Below are 20,054 nucleotides of genomic sequence, written 5' to 3'. Positions count from 1 at the left end.
TACAGAGCTCGATCATCCACCACAGCCAGCATGTTGTAAGAAGTCCACATCTTCCTGTTTACGAAATCATGATACCCCTTCTTAGGGGCTGTATTGGGATATGTGTCCCGTCTATAGCCCCAAAAATCTGAGGAATGTGGCACTTTGCTTCAAATCTCGCGGCAATGGCTGCAGCTTCCTGTGTAGACGGCAACCGTATGAATCTCTTCATGTGGCCCTTCACGAAGTTGCCATAAAACATAACTGCGAGTCGGCCTAGTTGGAACATATTCATATTGATACTTGTTGTGCGCAAACAAACAGGGACGAAGAATAGGGGCAACACAAGGACGAGCGCTTGCCACAAAAAATGTAGACGCAACTTTTCACGGTGCTTTTGTGCACCCCGAATCGATTGCCTACAACCCGGTACTCGGAACAGCTGGCCAACTTGTATAGGGCTATTGCAACTCTCTTGTCTATAGGCACAGGTGGGCTAACACAGCCTGGTTTGGGTGACATGTAAGGCGCCATAAAAGCCACTAGCTCGTATAATGAGGCCCTTGTCATTTTAAAATTCTCTCTACAATCTTCATCAGTGAATTTCGTAAGCACTATGCGATTCCACCAATCAGAAGATCGTGATTTCGACCAGATGGTGCGTTCCTTCACTGGTTAAAAACCTGTAAAACAAATATGTTTCAGTTAGAAACATCAGCATACCACTGTATAAGAAAGGGGAAAGAAACTGTATGAGAGAAAGATAAGTCGTACAGTCAGAACCAGCAAGTTTCAAATCACCTGGGTGTCCTGATAAATAACGACACCGTCGCGCCTAACACGTCATTAACCTAGAATTCGTTTTTATAAGGTATAGTCACGAGCAAAATGTTTGAAGACCATGGCATCAACGAAATATTTCAGTTCCTTCTAGCGCAGCTACGCAACCTAGAATTACGTACGCTGCATTGGATGAACACGCACACGCAGGCTGTATCGCCTAACTTCTGAAAGTATAACTAGGCTACGAAGAACACGCAAAATTTGCGCCACCACTACTTTTATTATTGTTGATCGTGAACGAACAATTTTCGTCGCATATACTGGAGCACAGCTGCAGCATTGGAGTTTGAATGGCAGTGCATGTACCTAGCCGCTATTAAAGGTTGCGGGCTCGCAAGCAACTTCTCTACCATTGCGATGCTTGCAGGACCAAAAAAAATCATGTTCTTACCTGCCGTTAGCATCCATTCTGCCGGAGTTGAGTCAGCTGCTGCACTGGCTGCTCGTCGAGCCGTTTCACGGTAAAAGGACTGGATAAGGTGACAACGTTCCCGGTAGCACACAAGTGCAGTCACGTAAAAGAGAATGTGGATGTTTGTCCACGCTGACAACAGCAAAAGGACCCCGAGGCGAAAACGAGCAGTCATCTTTGACAGACGCTATGCACTTTACGCGTGCTTTTCCCCTGCCAACGGAAGTTCAGTGTCGGAAGTTGGCGTGTATTTCCCAATTTGACACTACATGGTGCTAGTCTTGCAGGTTGTTAGATGCGCTTACATGTAAACGGCGACGCATCCGTGAAATATGATGTGCTGAGGCAATTCGATACGCTTCTTTCGCATTCATATAAACAAGGCCACTTACGTGGCGGCTCCCGAAGACATGCTGCGTGGAGTCATCCATCGGATAGACCCCGGCACCACTCTGGAGGAACCCACTGCCAACCTCCATGTGCGCAAGCAGGGGACGCAGTGCACAGTGCGCATATACTTGGTGCTACTATATCTGCGGCGATCACATTCGAGGGCCCGTCATCCCCCGCTATATACTCTATTACCAGGTGGTAGGTAGCCCGCCACCCATACAAGACGACGCGACAAGCATACCAAGTCTGCTTACAACCGGGGCACCGATCGGATTTGTGTCCTACGCCGAACGCTCGAGTGTGTCGGCAGTGTGGTACCCTCGACCCCATGGACGGCCACCCCGGGGCTCCCCAATGCGAAGTGTGTGGATATGGCTCACAGAGATTGAGTGCTCAAAGAGACTGAAGGCGCTGCGGTCACGGCCACCCTCACGCCTCGCAGCACTCACCCAGCCCCGGGGACGCAACCCCTTGCGCAACCTACCCAATCCGAAACGCAACTAGCACAGAAAGTAGAGGGAGACTTCGCGCAGCCAATATTGCTTGCGGTCGCAGTCTTTCCCTCCCCTATCCCCTGCAGTACCTGGCCAGCAGCGGAAGACCAAGGGGCAGCAGTAACAACCCACCCCTCACAGTTCTAGCAGATCTCCAGCGAGTCTGCTGAGAATCACAATTCCCACCCCTCAGCCAGCACAGATACCAAGATTATATCTGTCCAGCAGTTAGGGTAACAACCATCACTCCGCCCAACACGCAGTCCCCTGCGTACGAAAACGTTCTCGGGGAAAATTTAAAGCGCACAAAGGAGCTGGCGGTCATCAGGGTGTGACAAGCTAAGGGCAGCGCTGAACTCTATGCCCTAATGGCGCTACTCATATCGCCACCAGACTCCAGCGAACACCACTCCTAAACCACCCCCAGCAGACAACAAACCCCTGAGATGCCGCCCTCGATTCCCACCCCGGCGGACTCCGCGCTCACACGCGAAGAGATACGCGAGATGCTGTCTGCACTCTCTCAAAAATTCAGTACCCTCTTCACACAACACCGCAGACAATTCGGAGTCCGCCTCGACTCCCTCGAGACGCGCCTCGAGGCCCGATTTGCGGGAAAATGCGGCAATATACGAAGGAGGAGGGCCACCCTCACTTCCCACACCACGGCAGATCAAATCACTCTCAGATTAAGCCTGGAATCGCTTGCCCCCGAACACCACAAACTATGTTGTCACCGCCAACTACGATCTCACGAACTCAAAGGACGTAACAATACACTCCAAGAACGTGGCAGCGCCTTCATACGCTGCCACATCACCGAGCCCGACGAAAAAGCCATTGCGTTTGCTCTTGCCCACGGCTACAGACATAGACGATCGCTCACAGTTCTGATGGACTCCCAGGCGGCTTGCCGCAACTACCTACAAGGGCGCATCAGCCAACCTGCCGACAGTATCATCCTGAGCGCGACAGACACTGGCGAGCATCCCAGTACACCCCCCCCCCCCTCCGATTCAGCATGGGATCACGTGCACCCCGGAAAACATGGGGGTGGAGGGAAACGAGGCAATGGATAGGGTAGCTCGCGGGCATACGAGCCAAGCACACTCTAAATCCATCCCTGAGGGACCCGTTCTCGTCCGTGCGAAGACTCGGCCATTGTAAACCACTACAGAGGACTTAGGCGAACCTATTCCCCACCTCATCGAACACTAAATAAACAGGAAATGGTCAGTTGGAGGCAAATACAAACTGGCATGTATCCAAACTTGCACATCCTAATAAAGTACTTCCTACGGCATACCCTAGTGGCTACCCATGGTGCTCAGCTAAAGCCACCCTATACCATATCACGTGGCCATGTCAGGCGATCATTGCCGTACTCCCCCACAACCACACCCTACAACGGAGCGATGGGAGGAGCTGATGGCCAGCGAGAGCCTGGAAGATCAGCTGAGTTTGATTGACCAGGTCCACAGACTGGCAGCCGCAAGCGGAACCCTGTACTGAGCGCCTTCCCCCCACCCCCCCTCCGTCGCAACCCAAGAACCTCCGACCGCTGGGAGTCTCTCCGCAGCATTTTTACTGCAAATAAATCTGTTTTCAACCCCACTACCATATCCGCATACCGCGACACCCTCACGACGTACGATCGGAAACAGAGGCAGCCGCCGACAATACACGCTGCCCCAAATTCGTCTTCGATAAAGTGCGTTTAAAAGTACGCTTCCGTGTTCCGCAAGTGCCAGTTCTCCAATCGGCGCCCCTTGGTCTCAATGGCCTATTGAGCTCGCTCTTCTTTATTCCTCTACGGCGCATTGCATTTCTTCTTGCTCGCAGTCCACGGCCACGCCTATCTCGTTGGCGCGTCGCCTCCTGCCTCGCCACCTCGTTAAGCATTGCATACTTTTGTAGTCTGTGCAGAGCCTTTGCGCTCTTACGCCACCGCTCTGCTAGACACTTTCGAGGCCACATTGTTGTATGTAATATGATCACGTACATGACCACATTCCCCTTTGCATGCGTAATGCTTACACCATCATGGCCCCTCACGAGAAATGCATATCCGTCGTCTGTTTATATTCGCGGAGGAAATGACACTCAGCATTCTATTGTAACGCAAGCTTATTTTAACGCAAGCTTATTTTAGAAGTTTGACACTGACATGTTCTCGGCAATGAACCATTTTTTTCGGCCACACACTTTAGATTCGAAAGCACGTCGCAGCAGACGCAAGCTCGGCGTTTTGATGGCGAAGCATTACACCTTTTGCAGCTGCTGTCCGGGTGGATCCGTCAGCGTGTTCTTGTCGATTTGGGGTAGAAAACTGAGGTCACTTACCCGCGGACGTTGGCCCGAAAGCTCCACCATTGACTTTCGTACAGCCCGGCTCAGCCTCTCCCAATGCGGGCCCTAGCAGGCGCCACGCGACCTTGCACAAGTCAAGACGGCTAAGGCGCCGAGTACGCAACAAGCATTATGAATAGGCCCTATAGATCGCAGGATGACGCATAGCGTGCACTTGAGCTGCACATAGTCGTGTGTCCACTGTAAGGCGAAGCAAGTTTCCCAAGACCCGAACACAAATATCGAAGGATAACTGACAACTCGCCCCATTGTATACCAAGCTTCAACTTGCGCGGCTTCAACTATCACAGACAACATATTACACTGGCGCATTGGAGCAGTGCTAATCCTGTTGTCGAATCGTTTTTTCCCCTAAAAAAGCACCGCTTAGTCTTCCGGACGATGTTCAAAACGCTGTGAGGCCGGCCGTGGTGATGCGGAGCACCGAATGGACGAATGGGATTGTTGGGACGGTAACCAAAAGGCCTCTCGATAAACAGGTCTGAAAACTGCAGGGAGACGGAGTGCGAGGCCTTCGTTATAACCCCCAGCAGGAAACTCGCGTCGTTTATATATGTACCCGCGACGCTTGTTTTTAAAGGCTGCGGCAGTACGTAACGTAATACAGCCGTGATAGCCATAATAGTAGCAAAGAGAATCAGGTAGATGCGAATAGACGCGGTGGGCCAGTGTCCTGGGGAAACAGCACAACCGTGTGGGCTGGCGAAGGTTCGGTTGGTGCTAAGTTTAAGATATTTAAGATATTGAAAGATTTAGGAGCATTACTTTAAAGCATCGAGCTTAGCGCGTTGGACCACCCATTCCGTTTCAAAGGGCCTTCTCGCATCATTATCATCATCTTCAACAACATTAAGTCGAACGGTCGTGCTTAATTATTTTTTTTACCAGCGATTGACATCTTGCGCAATTTATTAATATTAAGGTGATCCATTTTGTTTCATCTTTCTAGCTTGTTCAAAAGCGTAGCAGTGCACGTATGTAATACATACATACATACATACATACATACATACATACATACATACATACATACATACATACATACATACATACATACATACATACATACATACATACATACATACATACATACATACATACATACATACATACATACATACATACATACATACATACATACATACATACATACATACATACATACATACATACATACATACATACATACATACATACATACATACATACATACATACATACATACATACATACATACATACATACATACATACATACATACATACATACATACATACATACATACAAAGGACTAAATTAGTGCAGATGCGTAATTTTTAGCTGGTGATGCAACACGAAGAACACGCATGGATATTTAAAAGGTAGCATTATGCCACAAAGACGGCGCGCGAACCTTCGCCGAAACGCACACACAAGATGCACCGATACTTACTTGTGTGTTCTTCAGTTCACCCACTGTCATCAGCTTTCCCATGTTTTGAGTCGTGGTCATTGTGGTGGAAATCGTGTACTGCGCAGAAAGAAACAAGCATGGTTAGCGTGTTCGCGGGCTCGTTTCCACTAGCAATAATGCACAACGACAACTCCGCAGCAAATACAGATTTACCGCCTAGTTAGCCACATAGTTCGACGCTAGTTAGCCATGATCCTGCTCAAAGGGCAGAAGTGTAAGTAAGCTAACTTCCTACTCAAACAGCAACAAATCAGTCAACACAATCATGACACAAATGCTACATCCAAAAAGGTGGAAGCCTCTGGCATCTCTGACAAGATATTTGTGCTTTAAAGAGAGTCCAAACGACACTACCAACCTAAATATGTTTTGCATTTTTTAATGCTGTAAACACTCTAAACCTTACGAAACATACTTGCACGCGCCAAAGCGCCCTAGACAATTTACTACATTGTGTGACATCACAATGCAGATGGTGGTACGTGGGAGCATGACACCATGACATCTGGACAGTTGCTCCAGCTCACTCGGTCTTCTGTATTATGGTAATGCGGACTTCACAAAGAGTGGCAGCGCAGGCGGTGGCTGAGCGCAAGTTCCAAACGTCGCGATGTGCTGCTCCCAATGACCACGTACCTTCTGCGTCATGATGTCACAACACGAAAACATTCTTAGAAGCGACACCAAAAGTCGCTGTAGAGAGTCAATTAAAATAATTTATTTTGAGGCCTATGAGGCTGTCATATGCGTTTTTCTATGGTTCAGAGGCATAGAAGTACTGCAAGGTATGAAGAGATAAAAATATGGCAAGGGAGATGGAGATGGAGATACCCCAATCTCCATCTACAAATGTTTCACTAAGACATTACAGCATAATTGCAGAAAGCTCCAGCACAACCCATCTATGACTGTCGAGTTTAATGCGACTAGCACTGCACCAATTTAGCGACACGCAGTATTGCCACCGCCTAAACACGCCATGTATGCCACGTGTATGCAGCCCGGCTCCTCTTGCCCATGGATCGATTAATGCTCAGAGCGCCTCCTTTGAAACGTGGTGGAGGGTTGCACTACCAAGCACTTTTTTTTCATTTTTGGAATGTCTTAGCTTTCTCAACTTTTTTTTGTAATGTCTTACCTATCTATTTTGACAGATAACAGACAAAGAATTCCCAGCATCAAACTTTATGAACCACTATTAGTATTTTTGTTTTTGCACGCCTCCGTTCTTTGTGGTCTCCCTACTTTTCTGCCACCAAACATTCAATTGCCTTTTACTAATCTCTGGTGCGGCCATGTTTACTTTCCCCGTGCTATACCCAAGGGCTTGAAGAGGCCAGCGCAGCCTCAACCGACAGCTGAATCGCTATCTTCACATGTTAATGAGACACGTTCCGTAACTTACCTAGCTTTACCGCAGGAAGCACATGCTTCTTATTCCTCGGCGTATTTCCCGTTTTCGTGATCTCGCTTCGAAAAGCAAAGTGCTTCCCTTTTTAGTTCTCATGAACTGCTTCTTTCCTAATTTCCTCATTGCTTCGTAGGTAGTAGTCAGTTTCTTTTCTATTGCAGCAGCGTTGTATTGCCTATTGCCGCCACCCATGAGATTATCTCAGCTTCTCTGACTCTACGTTCAGCGTTATATGTTGCCATGTTGCTTACTATACCAGCCACATGCTTACTGGTAAGCTTGCTGGTGCTCGTCAATATTTTTTCCTGTACATATTACTGAATACTGTCGCAAACCATTTCTTTCTTTAACATTCATCAGTCGTTGTTCACTTCCATTGTTTACGTTCCATCTCGCTGGATAGCCTGCGCCATCTAGCGACGGTTACACGGATTCCGCGTGTGACGCATGTCTGAAAAAATTCCGGCCAGAAATTATCTCACGATGAACGTAGATTTATTGCGGTTATCATTGACCCAATTTAGCTACACGCCGTATTGCCAACGCCGAAAATATGCAGCTGGGCTACCCTCTCCTCCTTCCCATTGAACACGCTGCGCCATCTGAAGAGTGACACGTACGCAGTGACATGTGCCCGCGGTTGCTCTAGTTGGTGTGATAGAGGCTCACTGAATCGCAGCACATACCTAGGGGCATATACGCATTGACACAAATAAGCCTCTAAGAAGTTAGTTGAAGAGCGGCACAAAGCACGTCACACATATGCAACGCTCCAGGTTGGCGTCGAAGAGCTTCATGAACAGCGACACATACCCAGTGACCCAAGGTCTTCTGGTGATTATTTTCGAACCGTTTCATCTGCCAACCACCCCCCCTTTAACAGATAGCCATCTTCCACTGCTCTTACCTTCCGTTGGTACCCATTCTAACTCTAATTGCCCACCGGTTGTATGCCTTGCGCAATGCATGGCCTGTCTAGCTCTTTTTGTCTCGCAATGTCGACTAAAATATCGGCTATCGACGTTTGCTCTCTGATCCATACTCCATCTCTTCCTGTCGCTTAAGGTTGCACCAAACATTTTTCGTTCCATCACTCTTTGCGGGGTCCTGAAATTGTCCTCAAGCTTCTTCATTAACCTTCAAGGTTTTGCCCGTTATGTTAGTACCGGTAGGTTTTGCAATGATTCCGCAATTTCTTTTAGCTACAGTGGCAAGTTTTCAGTCAGGATTAAGCAGTATGCCGCATGCACTCCAACTCATTTTTATTCTTCTGTGTATTTTGTTATCATGATCAGGGACGCCTGTGAGTATCTCACCTAAATAAGCATGCTCCTATACAGACACCTGACTCCAACAAGAAGAAACTCCTGTCTAAAAACAGCAGACGTGGTTTAATCCTCAAAAAAGTTAAACCTGTCTAATGCTGTACACATTTCAAGAACACTAATTAGGGAAGAAATAGGCGTGCTTAGCAAGGGCGTAAACGTTTGTTGCACGAACAACACATTTAATGAATTCGAGCTTCTCAAGGAACTTTCGAAATTCTCCCAACGAATGCGGATCAGGCATTTTTTTCGCAGACAACAACGTACCAGACAATTGGAAGACACCACTTAGAGCCCAGTCCACTTGGACTCTTGAACCAGAAAAAGCCGTAGCACTCGACGTAAATTATAAACAATCCAAGAGATCTAAGCGACCTAAAAAACTCAGTTTTACCCGAATGGCGAAGCATCGATTGCAATAGCAAATTAGAAGATAGCTACACGAAGTAAGGATAGTAGTTTTATCGGCAGTATAAACTTCCAAATATTCACTCACTAATTGGGTTAACAAGCGTGTCGTCACGCGCACAAAAGCAAACACAACACATCTCACTCAATGACCTCGCACACTAGCTGTCAAAACGCTAGAGTCAGGAAGCCTGGCAGAAGCGCTTCAACACGAATTAAGCGTCGAAAACACAGAGCACCCGAAGCCATCAGCACTTGGTGCACTCTGACGCCATAGCAGATCGCTTTCAATACAAGGCCCGCCATACGTAGCCGCCGCCAGAGTAGGACCCTCGCTCTCCTGCCTTGCGCGCGAACGAAGTCTCCTTCCCCGCTTTCCTCCCTTGAGCACAAAAGACTGAGCCATTGTCGGCTCACCCTCGCACACTTTCACTCGCATATGCAGGTAACGGCGCGCAGAGACGATGTTATCGCCCTTGGACTTTGTACGGAATATCACTGCCACGCCAACGATGACGGCAGAAATGCGCCTGGAGTGTCCATATAGTTGCAGTAACAATAAAACACAACGGCCTCAGACAGTCGTATCACCTCAAATCTTAGTTTCCAGACAGACATTGTCATTAAGATGCAGAAAGGTGGAGTTATAGTTATTTGGCCTGTAGATAAGCACGCGCACGTGGCTTACAAACACATAAACATCCTTGAACAGTACCGTAAGCTAGGCAACGATCCGAGAATAGCATGCACACTGACAATTACCAATAGACCGAAATAACTACTTGCTCACAATTAATAACGCCGCCAGAAATCAAATTTCGTAAATCAAGCAACAAAACCGCAGGATCCCGGCCTCGGCGGCCGCATTTCCGTGGGGGCGAAACGCGAAAACACCCGTGTACTTAGATTTAGGTACACGTTTAAGAACCCTAGGTAGTCCAAATTCCCGTAGTTCCCCATTGCGGCGTGTCTCATAATCACAAAGGGGTTTTGGCACGTAAAACCCCATAAGTTAATTATAATAAAACTTCAGAGTGCCTATACCTCCTCCCGAAAATTCAAAATATTCCACCCACTTAACAATACGTGGCTAATGTCCCAGGGCGTCCGATAGTATCAAATAATCACATCCATCAAAGAGCCCCTCCAGTTTGTTTACCCACTTCCTTCCTGATTTTACCAAAAGATTTCCGTCATTCGTGTAACATTCCTCCCACTTAATGAGAATTATGAAGGACATTAATGCTAAAAGCACCCACTAAAAGGCGTAGTTCGCGCAACACTAGACGTCACGGCCCTTTACACCTGCATTGCTGGTGTTGATGGTTTATCTTCGATAAAAGAAACGCTGTCCAAACACAACGTTCCACACTGTGTTGAAGCCTACTCGTCTTTTCGTGAATTTGTTCTAACATTTAACTACTTCAAATTTGGGGCGGTTACTACCTACAAATGCATGGGACAAGTTTGTGTACATCTATTGCGCTAACCCACGCGAACATATTCATGGGGACTCTAAAAGATTTCCTGTTTCGTTGCACATACAAGCCCCACACATACCTGCGATACATAGACCACATATTTATGATATCACGAGGAAAATATAGATAAAGTTGTAACATTCCTAAATTATTTACACCCAATAATAAAATTCACATCGGAATCTTCAACTGAGCGTAAGCTTTCTCGACACAACAATATATATTGACAGTGGGGCACTGAAGGCAACACTGTCTAGCAAAGCTTTTCACAAACAACAGTACCTAGAATGTACAAGCCACCGTCCCAGGCATTACAAACAGGATATCTTCAAAGGTCAAACCTCACGACTACGTGGCATTTGCGTTGAAAACCAAGACTGTATAGATAGACTCGAGCACCTTAAAGAAAGCCCTACCAAACAGGAACAACCTGAGCTTTGCTCTTCAAAAAGCCTACACGGGTGCAACCTAACTTGAGAGAGACGAAGTCCTCAAACCCTACACTAAGAACACAAGAACAGCAATGCCTCTTCCTACTAATAAATTCCCAAACGCATTCCCAAGCGTGAACAACATCATTAGTAAAGAAATGTTGGAAGGCGCTTAAGTTTAAGATTAGAACGTGATAACAGTTGAAGATCCCTGACTGCTTCTCACGCTTCCGGACAACTGCAGCTATTTAGGCGTAATGTTTACCGTGAAACGCTGGTGGTGAATGGTATACACGAAGGTGGGCTTTCTGCTAGAAACGTGGCCGCTTGCGCGGGCTGATCCCGGAGGCTGCGCACAGCCATGCCCAAAAAATTACATCATTTTCAGGTTTCTGTTACTGTTTCGCACTTTTACTAATCAACTGTGAGAAAATTTAACGCAGAATGCATGTGCTGTCGGTGTTTCATTTCACGACATTTTTTTGTAGACTGTCATCCTCATAGTTTCAAAGAATAACCGTGCCAGGAATGGAAGACAAGGTATGGACGACAACTTTAGCGATTGAATGGTGTAGCAAGGTAGCCTGCATATACCGCATGTCATATAGCAAGCCGTGGACTTTACATATGTCTTAATATATACAACATATATAAAAACTAACCCTGGCAATCTGACACCCGTACTCTGTCGAGTGAGGCTGACTTAGCAGAACTCTTAGAGGAACTATCAGGCGTTGTTTGGGATATCATTGGCCTTAGGGAGATTAGAAGAACTGGTAAGGCTTACACAGTGCTGACGATTCTACGGATACTAGAGGAGAGATGCGCGTAAACTTAGGGGAAAGAAATAAGCTGCGAATAATGTACACCTTCTTCAGAAAGCGTAGGAACAGAAAGTGGACCTGGAAAAGCCCTAATGCTGAAAGAAGAAATGAAATTGATTTCATAATTTCTGCCGTTCCAAGCCTAGTGCAAGATGTACAAGTGTTAGGTAAGGTAAAGTGCAGTGACCGTAGGTCAGTGGGGACAAGGATTCAACTCAATTTCTAGAGAGAGAGAGTAAAATTGGTTAAAAAGAAACAGGCGAACCAAGATGGCGCAAGGGTGAAATCAGACAAATTCAGGCTGGTACTTGCAAACAAATATGCATCCCTAGAACAGAGATGTGAAGATGACATACAGGTAATGAATGAAACCGTAACGAGGGTCGGCTTCAGAGGCAGCAATCGAAGTAGGAGGTAAAGCATCAAGGCAACCTGTAGGCAAGCTTTCCCAAGTAACAAAGAACCTAATAACGAAATGACAAAAAATGAAAGTGTCCAACTCAAGAGATAAGAGATAAGATAGAATTCGCGGAACTGTCAAAACTGATCAACAAGGAGAAAATAAGGGATATTCGAAATCATAACGTGAAAAAGACTGAGCAATCCACAAAAAATAGACGCAGCATGAAATCAGTGAGAATGAACCGTGGGATAGGACAAACCAAGATTTATGCAATGAAATATAATCAGGATAAAATCATCAGCAATCTCGAAGGCATAGTAAAAGCAGCGGAAGAATTATGTAGTGACCTGCACAGTACTCAGAAAAGCCACGATACCTCCATTCGAAGAAGTAATGAAGAGGTTGCCGAGGCGCCTTGTGTAAGTAGCGATGGAGTTAGGAAGGCTTTGCAAGGCATGAAACGGGGAAAGGCCGCAGGAGAACATAGAATAACATTCGATTTCATCAAAGATGGAGAAGACATAACGCTTGAAAAACTGGCGGCTCTATACGAAGTGTCTATCAACATCAACGGTCCCAGAGAACTGGAAGAATGGAAACGTTATACTAATCCACAAAATAGGGGGGGGGGGCGTTAAAGCACTGAATATTATAGGCCCATTAGCTTACTCCCAGTATTATATAAAATATTTACCAAAATAATCTCCAATAGAATAAGGGCAACATTAGGAGCAACCAAAGGAGCAGGCTGGCTTCAGGGAAGGATACCCTACGATGGATCACGTCTATGTCATTAATCAGGTTATCGAGAAATCCGCAGAGTACAATGAGCCTCTCTATATGGATTTCACAGATTACGAAAAAGCATTTGATTCCGTTGATACACCAGCAGTCATAGAGGCTTTACGTAATCAAGGCGCACAGACAGCTTACATAAACATGTCGGAAAATATCTATAGAGATTGCACAGCTACTTCAATTCCACGCAATAAAAGTAGGAAGATACCTATAAAGAAAGGCATCATACAAGGAGATACAATCTCTGGAATGCTATACAGTGCGTTCTTGGAAAAAGTATTCAAGCTACTAAACTGGGAAGGCTTAGGAGTAAGAGTCAACGGCGAATATATCGGCAACCTTTGAATTGCAGATGAGATTGTCCTGTTCAGCTACGCTAGGGACGAGTTAAAAATAAATTATTGAGGACCTTAACAGAGAGAGTGTAAGAGTGGGGTTGAAGATTAATGTGCACAAGACAAAGATAGCGATCAATAGCCGGGCAAGGGAACAAGAGTTCAGGATCACCAGTCAACCTCTAGAATCTGTGAAAGGGTACCTTTATACCTAGGTCATATACTCGCAGGAAACCCTCTGAAATGGGTTGGAGAGCATACGGCAGACATTGTAAGCTCCTGAGTGGAAGCTCACCATTATCGCTGAGAAGGAAGGTATATAATCAGTGCATTTTACCGGTGCTGACGTAGCAGGCAGAAACTTCGAGTGTTAGAAAGAACCTCGAAAACAAGTTAAGGATGGTGCGAAGAGCGATGGAACGAAGAATGCTAGAAATAACGTTAAGAGAGGGAAAGAGAGTGGTTTGTTTCAGAAAGAAAACAGGCATAGCCAATATTCTAACTGACATCAAGAGAAAAAATGGAGCAGGGCAAGTCATGTAATGCGCTGGTTAGATAACCGTTGGACTATTAAGGTTACAGAATGGATTCCAAGAGTAGGGAAGCACAGTAGAGCATGGCAGAAGACTAGGTGAGGGGATGAAATTGGGAAATTCGGGGGCGCAACTTGGAATCGGTTGGCGCAGGACAGGGGTAATTGGAGATCGCAGCCCTGAAAGAGAGGCATTCGTCCTACAGCGGGCATAAGATAGTCTGATCATGGTGATGATGATTAAATGCATACGGCAATTTTCGCACACGCGCAACGCCGCCGACGCCGACACATGATTTTCTGCGACACGGGGCTTCTAATGCGGTGGTGGTGGTCGTGGTGATGTTGAAGCAGGCGGGGTTAGCCTGGCGGACATAGCCGGCAATTGTTCCGCCTGATCTTCCTCCGAGTTGAGATCAGAGGGGCGCCACCAGGTGTCGATGAGCCCCGCGTCTCCCACGAAGGCCACAGACCACAGCAGTCGTTGCGCTCTCTTCCTGAATGCCGCGGACCCTCCGGGGAAAACAACGTCTTCAAAGGTCCTGTGCGTGAGACCGCTTTTTTGTAGGTTGTCGACCATCGCTTTTCTTTTTGTGTCAAACTGCGGGCATAGCCAAATGAAATGTTCGATGTCGCCAATGTCACCACAGAAAACACAGAGTGTGTAAGCGCGAAGCCCAGTCTTGAATAACAAAGCTGGGGTGCATGCGGAGTCGGTCCTGATGCGGTATAAAACCGTCGCTGGTTCACGTGTAAATCCATGGGTCACACAGGATCCGTGTGGATTCTTGTGCACCTGTCTAAAGTGAAGGCGGATTGCACCCTTAGGGTTTCGAAAAGCTTTTGGAGCTTTCACTTTTGGGACACAGCGCTAGGCGTACAAGGGCGTCAGCTTCCTCGTTTCCATCAATTCCTACGTGCGATGGAATCCACTGAAACCTTATGTTAAATCATTTGCTCGTTAGGTCGTTGATCAGTGCCAGAGACTGCCTTGTAAATTTCTCTAGATGTAGGCCCCGATGTAATCTCTGTAATGTTGACTTGGAATCCGTCAGCACCACGACATCTCGTGCAGAAAAGGACCGTAGTTCCCGCAAAGCCATGGTGATTGCGGCACTTTCTACTGTTGTAGAGGAAACTACGCGATCCAGTCGGCCAGACCATCACACATCAAGGGATGGTATGCAGAATGCCGCTGCACAGCTATCTGTTTGTGCGCACACCGACCCATTTGCATACGCTTGTAGATGGCTTTGAAACACAGTGCTCAAGTGGCCCAGCACAATAAACTTGGCTTCGGCAGTTGAAATGCTGCTATCGCGTTATTACTGCAAAATTCTCACTAGCAACCGAAAACGTAAGATCTTTCTCGATCCACCCAGAGTATCCTACAAACGCAGCAATGATTTCAAGGACATTCTTGTGTGTGCCAAATTTAGGACAAAGACGAAGCAAACGTCTTCTCTATGTGGCCGGCCAGGTGTTCTACATGCAAACATGTTCAATGTACTACTACAGCACAAAGTACAGCGTCAGATTGCCTTCACAAGGTAACTTGTAGTTTCCCCTGCACGTCAATCAACGTAGTGGGCTCTCTATAATGGGCCGCTTGTAACTAACAATGCATAGGTGAGGTTGCACAATCCCCCCAAGGCTCCGCGGCTATCGCGCAGATACAAAACAGAATTTACCTAAAGCAGCAGCCAGCGAATTCAATGAGCAGTCATATATTCGGCAAATCAATGCTTTACATATAGCAAACTAATTTTCATTCTACTCGTGACAGTATTTACACGTGGTCACACCTGACACACAAATGTAAACAGCTACACTCAATGGGAATCAATTTCGCACGTGTCAACTTAGCATCGCTAAAAGCTGCAACCTAAACCTCAAATTCTCACATCATTATCAAAGGCACAAAACACGTTATGCCATAAGCTAACATCTACCCTTAACCTAACCTATTCCTCCTTTGCAGTTTTTCCCTTCCTCCACTCTATCACTCAATTTAATATTCTCTTGCACGCTGTTCCGCATATATCAACCATACGAACCTTTTCTCACACCTGCCCCCACCCTCTTCTTCTGCTGTCACCCTCCTATTTGTTCGTACGCTTTTCTTTCTGTCCCTGTTTCCCTTTCTTTCCTTCATTTCCTTTATTTTTCCCGTGATCCCCATCGATACAGACCAGAACACCTTTTTCGGTGCCTCGACCACACAGGGCCGTGTAATTTGTGTATACTGTGATAACAACGCCCACGCCGAACTACTCAGGCAAACGTCCCTTGAAAGATCAAGCCACGGCCTTCCAACTATTCCATCCATTGACCCCAGACTGTGTGCCACCATCTTAACACCTGCAAAATGAGCCGACGCACTACATCTACGCTACTCAAGGCAATTCTTTCAACTGATGTCTTTTCGTTACTCACGCACTGACTGGCTGACCGACTCCACTAAAACACCCGCCACCGACGATATCTACGGCTTCTGGTCAGTTAAGAAGGTTCCCTAACCTCCCACTCCCCCAACACCCTCTTATTTCATTTTTACACCGAAATTTTCTTTGCCTCTTCCTTTGACTTTCTCACTGCTGCTGCTGCTGTAGCTATACTGCACGACGCTTTGGGGATGGTTAAGAGCGCATGTACACATGAAGTGTGGCAGAAAGGAAAGGAGACGCGAGAAACTAGCTTGGACCATTCCATCGCGTCGCATGTGCACAATGCCATCTGGCGCTGCCTGGGTGAGGCCACATTTGCATCTTCACAGCTGTAATCATTCCTGAAGGCCCGCAGAAGCATTGGAGAAACTGCAGTGCTTACTTTTCTACTAACATGCAAGGAAACGATATTACTATAGACAACACAGCGGTTTCCGGGAAACTGGATAAATTTAATTTTATGGTAGGTACGTTTCTGCTATTTCATAAAAATAAACCCCATGCATGCAAATATGCCCAGCGGGCAACTTACGCAGGGCGTGGAGAAACAGAGCGGCATTAATTTAAGCACACCACACGGTCTAGACGCCAATACGCAAGCGGTTGTACTTCAAATTAACACGGCTGTGCCCGCCGGGGTTGCTTTACGGCTATCGCATTGCCCGAGATCGCCGGTTTCATCCCGACCGCGGCAACCGCATTTGGATGGGGGCGAAATAAGTAAAACGTTAGTGCACTTACACATAGGTGCACTTTAAAGAACACCATGGTCACCGCCTTTCCGGGGCAACCGTTCTACCATCTGAGCTAACCATGCGGCTTGCAGATGGCAGGGCAAAGTCGGGCCAACGCCCGCGTAAGGCGGTTGTCCTGGGTTCGAGTCCTGGACAAGGGCAAATTTTTCTTCAACTGCGAGGATTTTCTGTCGAGGAACCAGTATTTGTTTCCTTTGTAGCAATAGCTACGGTTGTGTGGATGTCTCATTTTCCCTTAATTTCTCATCTCCACTTTGTAGGTTTCCGACAGAACTATTACGTCAAGCCCTTGTTTGCTTCGAGTTGTTGACAAATGCGACTTCGCCCTGCCATCTGCTAGCCGCCTGGTTAGCTGAGATGGTAGAGCGGCTGCCCTGGAAAGGCAGTGGTCCCGGGTTCGAGTCCCAGAGCGGTACTAACTTTTCTTCAACTGCGGGGCTTTTCTTTCGAGGAACCTGCATTGGTCTCCTTTGTGGCAATTGCTGCGATTGGGTGGATGTAAATAATTACTTCTCTCCACATTGCGGGTTTCCGCAGAACTATTACGTCAAACTATTTCCTTTGCTTCGAGCTGTTCACAAATTGGACTTCGCCCTACCATCTGCAAGCCGCCTGGTCACTTCAGAAGGTAGAGCGCTGCCCTGGAGAGGCGGTGGTCCCGCGTTCCAGTCGCGAACCGGGACTAATGTTTCTTCAACTGCGAGGCTTTTCTTTCGAGGAACTTGCATGGGGTTCCTTTGTGGCAACGCTACGATCGGGTGGATGCCTCATTTTCCTTCAACTAACACCGCGGTGTCGAAATTAATCCAGAGTCGCCACTATGTTGTGCCGCATAATTCTATTGGGGTTTTGGCAAGTACAGCCAAATAATTCCATTCCAGTATAATACTTCTGCCACGATGAGATGTGACATGCGAGGCAATGACAACGCTCAACCGTCTCAGAGGCTATGAAATATGGCGCACAACAACACCTCAAGCAAACTCCTTTCGAGGTGTGTCCTGTGTGCAGTAGGGGTGTATACAAGGCAATCTTCAACATCAACGCACCACTCTCGTGTTCGATTAAACGTCGAAGAAGTTAATCATTCGCTGTCAACGTCACCGCTAATAATCGTCAATCAAAGCAAACAGCACAGAAAGCTTCGCTTAGACCGATTCCTGCAGTGCATGGGAATTGATGGCGTCTTCGTTTTTCTTTCTTTTCTGCTGACTTCCCACTATCCCGCTCTTGTATTCTCGTCCTAGAAACCACGCCTAGACAGGCCAAGTGACGGCGCTCCTTTTCTATTCAGTCTCTCCCTTTACAACCAGCCACCATTGACAATAACAGCACGTGGTATCACTCGAGATAGATAGTCTCTAGACAGACAGACAGACAGACAGACAGACAGACAGACAGACAGACAGACAGACAGACAGACAGACAGACAGACAGACAGACAGACAGACAGACAGACAGACAGACAGACAGACAGACAGACAGACAGACAGACAGACAGACAGACAGACAGACAGACAGACAGACAGACAGACAGACAGACAGACAGACAGACAGACAGACAGACAGACAGACAGACAGACAGACAGACAGACAGACAGACAGACAGACAGACAGACAGACAGACAGACAGACAGACAGACAGACAGACAGACAGACAGACAGACAGACAGACAGACAGACAGACAGACAGACAGACAGACAGACAGACAGACAGACAGACAGACAGACAGACAGACAGACAGACAGACAGACAGACAGACAGACAGACAGACAGACAGACAGACAGACAGACAGACAGACAGACAGACAGACAGACAGACAGACAGACAGACAGACAGACAGACAGACAGACAGACAGACAGACAGACAGACAGACAGACAGACAGACAGACAGACAGACAGACAGACAGACAGACAGACAGACAGACAGACAGACAGACAGACAGACAGACAGACAGACAGACAGACAGACAGACAGACAGACAGACAGACAGACAGACAGACAGACAGACAGACAGACAGACAGACAGACAGACAGACAGACAGACAGACAGACAGACAGACAGACAGACACAGACAGACAGACAGACAGACAGACAGACAGACAGACAGACAGACAGACAGACAGACAGACAGAGTGGATGGATGGATGGATGGATGGATGGACGGACGGACGGACGGACGGACGGACGGACGGACGGACGGATGGATGGATGGATGGATGAATGGATGGATGGATGGATGGATGGATGGATGGATGGATGGATGGATGGATGGATGGATGGATGGATGGGATTCGAAGTACCTGAAGAATGCTTCACAACAAAAGCGGCGGAATCCATGAATGTAATGCTTTTATCATTGAATCAATATAGCGACACAATGTATTCCAGTCGTCCGCACTATGTATGTTACTAAAGTTGCTAGTTGGGCCTGTTGGTGTGCCATTAGAACGCATAAAGTTGAGTGTAAAATACACGAACAGAAGCATGGAAAGAGGATACACACTCAGCGCAAGTTACTATGAATAATGTTGTGTCGAAACCATCGTGACCTTTTATTTATTGCCGTACACGAATGCGTATACCCCGAGAAAAGTTATTCCAGACATATGCAGCCACTCAGGTATGCTGTTTCTTTAGCTGGCAATGCAATATATGCCGCATTGATGCACCTGGCTTCCAGATGATAAAAATGGCGTGCTTCTATTATCGAACGTGCCAGTTCATTTCCATTTTTTGCAGTTATTGTGCACTTGACAAGCAAATGGTTTCCATGCGTACTCTTTGCAGTGAATTGCTAACCAATAACCTATTTTATTATTTACATCATTAAGACGTAGTAAGCCTTTAGTGGCTCATGAGTGCCTGGGCGCAATCCGTGGTCGACGCAGGAAAGCGGCCGTCACCAGCAAAAGGAACATGGAGAGGACGCCCCATGCAAGTAGCGCTGTGCGA

The 20,054-nt window shown here is 46.9% G+C and overlaps 1 protein-coding gene across 1 annotated transcript in view; it reads right to left on the bottom strand.

Annotated features, from left to right (window-relative positions):
• LOC135911175 (neprilysin-2-like) overlaps positions 1–20,054 on the bottom strand; it is a 336,673-nt gene that overhangs the window by 144,712 nt on the left and 171,907 nt on the right. Inside the window, exon 9 of the mRNA XM_070538401.1 lies at positions 5,924–6,001. Coding sequence (XP_070394502.1) covers positions 5,924–6,001 — 78 coding nt within the window. The remainder of the gene's footprint in view (positions 1–5,923; positions 6,002–20,054) is intronic.

The sequence above is a fragment of the Dermacentor albipictus genome, chromosome 5 (genome assembly GCF_038994185.2).
Source record: "Dermacentor albipictus isolate Rhodes 1998 colony chromosome 5, USDA_Dalb.pri_finalv2, whole genome shotgun sequence".
Lineage (NCBI taxonomy): Eukaryota > Metazoa > Arthropoda > Arachnida > Ixodida > Ixodidae > Dermacentor > Dermacentor albipictus.
The sequence above is the reverse complement of the archived record's forward strand: the minus strand, read 5'-3'. Positions and strand labels throughout refer to the sequence as shown.